The sequence below is a fragment of the Penaeus japonicus genome, unplaced genomic scaffold (genome assembly GCF_977035675.1).
Source record: "Penaeus japonicus unplaced genomic scaffold, GWHDUDI00000001_assembly GWHDUDI00000010, whole genome shotgun sequence".
Classification (NCBI taxonomy): Eukaryota; Metazoa; Arthropoda; class Malacostraca; order Decapoda; family Penaeidae; genus Penaeus; species Penaeus japonicus.
The window spans coordinates 4,083,880-4,088,879 of record NW_028234412.1 but is presented as its reverse complement, the minus strand read 5'-3'; the positions used below and the strand labels follow the sequence as shown (position 1 = coordinate 4,088,879).

General features: G+C 39.4%; 2 protein-coding genes across 3 annotated transcripts in view; both read right to left on the bottom strand.

The window, feature by feature from the left end:
* Positions 1–5,000, bottom strand: part of LOC122267182 (cytochrome P450 3A11) — a 56,092-nt gene that overhangs the window by 43,263 nt on the left and 7,829 nt on the right. The gene's annotated exons all lie outside the window — the stretch shown is intronic.
* Positions 1,310–5,000, bottom strand: part of LOC122265384 (cytochrome P450 3A11) — an 11,547-nt gene continuing 7,856 nt past the window's right edge. For both annotated transcript variants that reach the window (XM_086540518.1, XM_086540519.1), the window contains exons 3-7: positions 4,908–5,000; positions 4,448–4,666; positions 4,280–4,340; positions 1,916–2,106; positions 1,310–1,723 (exon numbers count right to left, since the gene is read on the bottom strand). The exon at positions 4,908–5,000 is cut by the window's right edge and continues 595 nt beyond it. In XM_086540518.1, coding sequence (XP_086396644.1) covers positions 1,554–1,723; positions 1,916–2,106; positions 4,280–4,340; positions 4,448–4,666; positions 4,908–5,000 — 734 coding nt within the window. In that variant the 3' untranslated portion in view covers positions 1,310–1,553. The remainder of the gene's footprint in view (positions 1,724–1,915; positions 2,107–4,279; positions 4,341–4,447; positions 4,667–4,907) is intronic.

Sequence of the window (5,000 nt, the reverse complement as noted above, 5' to 3'; positions counted from 1 at the left end):
GGAGGTGTTATAACTGTCAAAATGATTATCAGATTTGATTTTTGAAAGAAATTAATAAAATAGTAAGAAAGAAGAGATAAATTTATGGAGAATTGTAAAACTGTAAAGGAAAGCAGAGCCTCGTTGCCTGACGTATGAGGTGTGGGGAAACACTAGTCACCATGCAATGAATCAGCGGAATTGACAACGCCCTAAATATTATCCAAAAAAGGTAATGATTGGCGAATCCACGTAGAAAAAAGTGCAGCAGAAAGAAAGGTCATCCCATGATTATCACTACTAAAGTTGAACTGCTTTTGCTCTTCCTGAAATACGCCTAAGTAGTGCAGTAAATGTTGCAAAGGATACGCACATTAAACCAGAGACCTTCGTCTAGTTAAGGTTGCATATCGTGTGAATACCATCGCATTTTGGGATTCATTTCTAGATCATAGTTTCATTTTATGTCATTTCGTTTTGTGTGTGTGTGTGTGTGTGTGTGTGTGTGTGAGAGAGAGAGAGAGAGAGAGAGAGAGAGAGAGAGAGAGAGAGAGAGAGAGAGAGAGAGAGAGAGAGAGAGAGAGAAAGGGAGAGATACAGCGCAAGCGAGCGAGCAGTGACTCAATAAAGGTATGTTTTCGGTTTCATTTTTCATTTTATTCTTATCCCCTTCCCTGTACATTAGTTGCCATGGTAACTGCTAGATTTATATGCAGGAGAAATCCAAAACCTATTATATTCAGAGACCATGAAACCCACAAACAAGCAAACCAAAATAACGTAGTTTAAAACCGTTTTCTGGCCCTGAAAGAGAAGGAAAGAGAAAAACGACTTGTTAAGATTAGATATATATGTCCTGTTTAGAGCACACCCACCCACGTACAGCGGAAGTTTAACTTGGAATACCCGCACAAAGTCATTGTCAGTGACGATCAAGGACGAAGAAGAAAATAAAAATGTCTTTGTTTTCGCCCATTAAATCGCGTTTTAATGGCGTCTAGTGTCACTAATCTTCTCTGCATATCTAGTCTTGATAAATTCTTGTCTGACTCACTACAAACTTCGTGCGTGATTTTCTCTCTCTCTCTCACACACACTGTAGCGCACAGACACTTTTTTTGTGTGTAATTTAATGGGAAATTGGATAAAATAAGAGAGAACTAGATTGTAGAAATTTATTTTTAAAAACAGTGTAGTAAGATATGACACACATATCTGTGCGTTTATATTCGTGTGTGATTTTCTCTATGTCTCTCTCAATCTCAGAAACACACACACACTGAAAAACATTGGCAAACCTAAATGGAAAATTGGAAAAAATAAGCAACAATTTAAACTATATAACTTTATTATTAAAATAGTAAAGTCAGATATGACAAGTAAGAGTATATTACGTTAGTAATAAGTGCGAAAGTACAGATTTAAACCAAGATTTTGCTCTTGGACTGACGCATTTTGGTCTGTATTGTGATGGTACATTACAATCAAAATAATGTTACATCTGCTACTCTTTTCATGTGACGAAATAGCCTAAGTAACTCAAGGTAAATACAATATTAAGTCCAAACATCTTTTCATTCCTTGGCAACGGGCGTTAATGTGACAAAGACGTCATCCTTTGGGCGCATAATCCCGGGGACTAAGCTAAACTCGAGGTCCTCGTGGCCGGGGGCGCATCGCAGCTCGAACTCCAGCACGGTCCTCGCCAGAGCCAACTTCGCCTCCATCAGAGCGAACCTCATGGCTGGGCAGAAAGAATCGGCTTATTTGGTAAATATGCAATGATTCTGTGTATGTATATACATTATAATTAAATAAATAAATAAATAAATAAATAAATAAATAAATATATATATATATATATATCTGTGTGTGTGTGTGTGCATTTTATTTCTTCCACGTAGTCCCGCACAGAGTAGCGCTAGAGAGCCCTTACCTATGCAGTTCCTGGGACCGAGACCGAAGGGAAGGTACGTCCCACTCACAATCCTGTCCTTGTTCTCGGGGAAGAAGCGGGTCGGGTCGAACTTCTCAGGCTCTGGCCAGTATCTCTGGTCGTGGTGGAGGCTCCACACAGGGATTGATACTACATCCCCCTTGGCGATGACAACGTCTGTCCCTGGAAGTCTGTCAAGAAGGAAAGGAAAGACTGAGAACTGCGCGCTTCTTGAAAACTATTTATAGGATTCCTAATCTATGTAGACGGTGGCATCTACTAGGACTGAACTCAATAGCCTATGTCATAAACTCTTTTTGGGAGACTTGTCTGTTTTCCTGTCAAAATAAATCAACCGTAATGCCGCTGCATTGGAGCTCAGAGATACTTCCATCATCCAAAGCAGTTAGTGATTATCCATGCTATTTTCAATCTCATTAGTCTTAATGCTAAGCTATAGTATATTTTAATACTCAGACTGAATAGGTGCCACTTTGACTTAAATTTGGTCTATGGTTGGTATTAACTCCCACTGGAAAATGTTCCCGGAAATACATTGGCAGTTAACACAAGAAGCTTTACAATGCAATGAAGATCATTATAGCTATCATCAGGGGGCTGGCAAGCCCCCCGTGGCAGTATGCGAGCCCGAGGACCCGAAGGGTCCGAGGGTGAGCTCGTAGACGAGCCTCCGGTGCGAGGGCCGAAGGCCCGAGCACCGGAGGTGAGTTTGGTACAGTCCGAGAGTCGTAGGACAAGTTCCGGTAACTCCGCTTGCCAGCCCCCTACTATATGTTTCTGTGGATTCGCCGAATTTCAGGTAAAAATTTACCCAACTTCCCGACGTCCGAATTACTTAAAACTTAGTATTTCCGTGCATTTAATACACAAAGACGCGACTGTCAAAATTTCAGATCGATTGGATTAAAAACGGCCGAGTTATTACAACCTGAAATCGCCGAAAATGAGGGTGTTCCTGTTAAAAATGGGTACGATTATATACATACAGGTAGAGGATATTTTTAAGCAAAAAGTGGGTCCTCTTTGTGATGATATATCTCGAGAAGTATAAAAGATACGCGATTTAGCAACACAGCATTGGAAAGAAGAAAGTTCAAACTTTCAAAAACTGTCCTGAAAAAAAATCTGATGACGCAGTGATGACGTCATAATGACGTCACAAAATCACGAATTTCAAAATCAAAATATCCAAAGATAGACGTTTTTCAACTTATTTTTCATATGAAACTTTCGAGATAGGAAAAAATGATCATGCTAGCTTAGAAATGAAATTTAATGTACTTTCAGAAAATGCCGTCAAAACGTTCCGGGCTTCCATGCATTGTTGAGATATTCGCGACTTTTTAAACCATTTTGACGCGAAAAAGTCGCGAAAAAACATTAAAACGGTAAACCTTAATGTGAGAGAACGGGGATGTCCCAGGCCTTCATCTTTCGATATGATGTCGGTTGTAGTCTCGAATTTTCTAATAACTGGTTTTGAGGTAGTATCCTTATTTTGATGACGTATTTGTGACGTCATTAGTAACACGCGGTAAGCCGATTTTTGCACACACAACACCACTTGTATTTGACGTTTAATGTCTGAAAAAAAAAACAGTTTCAACTCAAAATTAATTCTTAGTGCTTTTCATATCGCTGCGTTGGCTATTGGATGAAACATAATTGGTCAATTAAACCTATTAGATCTCTGAACACTGAAAAAGACTGATATTTTTTCCAAAACCAAAGTAGATTTGGTTGTGTTGGTCCGTGGCAGTAAAGCGTTCTTTTCTCTGCCTCAAAACCTATGATATGAAAAGAACGCGGCAGTCTACATACTGCCGCCACCCCACTATGGAGTATGGAATATAGATGTCGGAATCATTCATCCCACAAATTTTTTTGGCCACAAATAAATATAATTATGTTTCGTTCAACTTTAATTGGAATACTGAAGGTATTGTCATGCTGTTGATATTGCCTTTCTGCTTTAAGCTCGATGTTGATTGACTTTCAATTTCAGTGTACCTAAAGTGGGGTGGCGGCAGTATGTAGACTGCCGCGTTCTTTTCATATCATAGGTTTTGAGGCAGAGAAAAGAACGCTTTACTGCCACGGACCAACACAGTCAAATCTACTTTGGCTTTGGAAAAAATTGCAATTATACCGGTATTGATTCAGAAGTGAATTTGAGAACAGGAAGGCAAATCATCAGAAAAAAAATATAGAACTGACAAGAATTCCTGGTGAATGCAAAAGGTTTGAATGAATGTAAACCTTACTTTTCTAAGGATAAATGTTGGCTTAGCATGGCAGAAAGTATTCTGAAAGCACTATAGTCAAAAGAGTGATTTCACTTACTGATAGTTCTTAGTGCAACTTCTTTCTGTAAAATGTGCAGGCGGGTGAATTCTCAGGGCCTCTGAAAATAAAATAACAAGATTTTACAGCTGAAAATGTACATTCAAGTAAAAATCCTTGCACACATTTTGCATCCAATTACTCATAGGCACACACTCTCTCTCTCACCTGATATACAGCCGTCCAGGTACTTGGCTTCCATTATCCCCTGGTAAGTGAGTGTTCCATGCTCTTCAATAATCTTCTTCAGTTCCTCTCTGAGACGTTCCTGCTCCTCGGGGTGCTTGGCCAAGAGGAATGTCGCATTGCCGAGGGTGTTGGCTGTGGTGTCGTACCCAGCGACGATGAAGAGGACTGAAGATGCTATGACTGTCTCATCACTCAGGGCTGCATAACATGTTTGATTATATTAGCGGAAAAAAAACCCATTCAAGATGGCTTTTCAATTACATGTTATCTTGTATGGATTGACTAATCGACTTTACTTTCTTGTCCTTAACTGTTACACTCACTGCAATATTACAGCGTAGCAACAGGAACATAATATGCAGTCATACAAAATAAAAGAACATTAATATAAACTTTTCTGAATCACGGTACATCGTCCAAAAGAGAAACATGTACTTACGGTACTTGGGTTTCTTTTTGTCAGTCTTTTCATCCTGATCTTCTCTAGTCTCCAACATAATGTCTAAGAAGTCTCCTCGCTTTCCTCCCATCT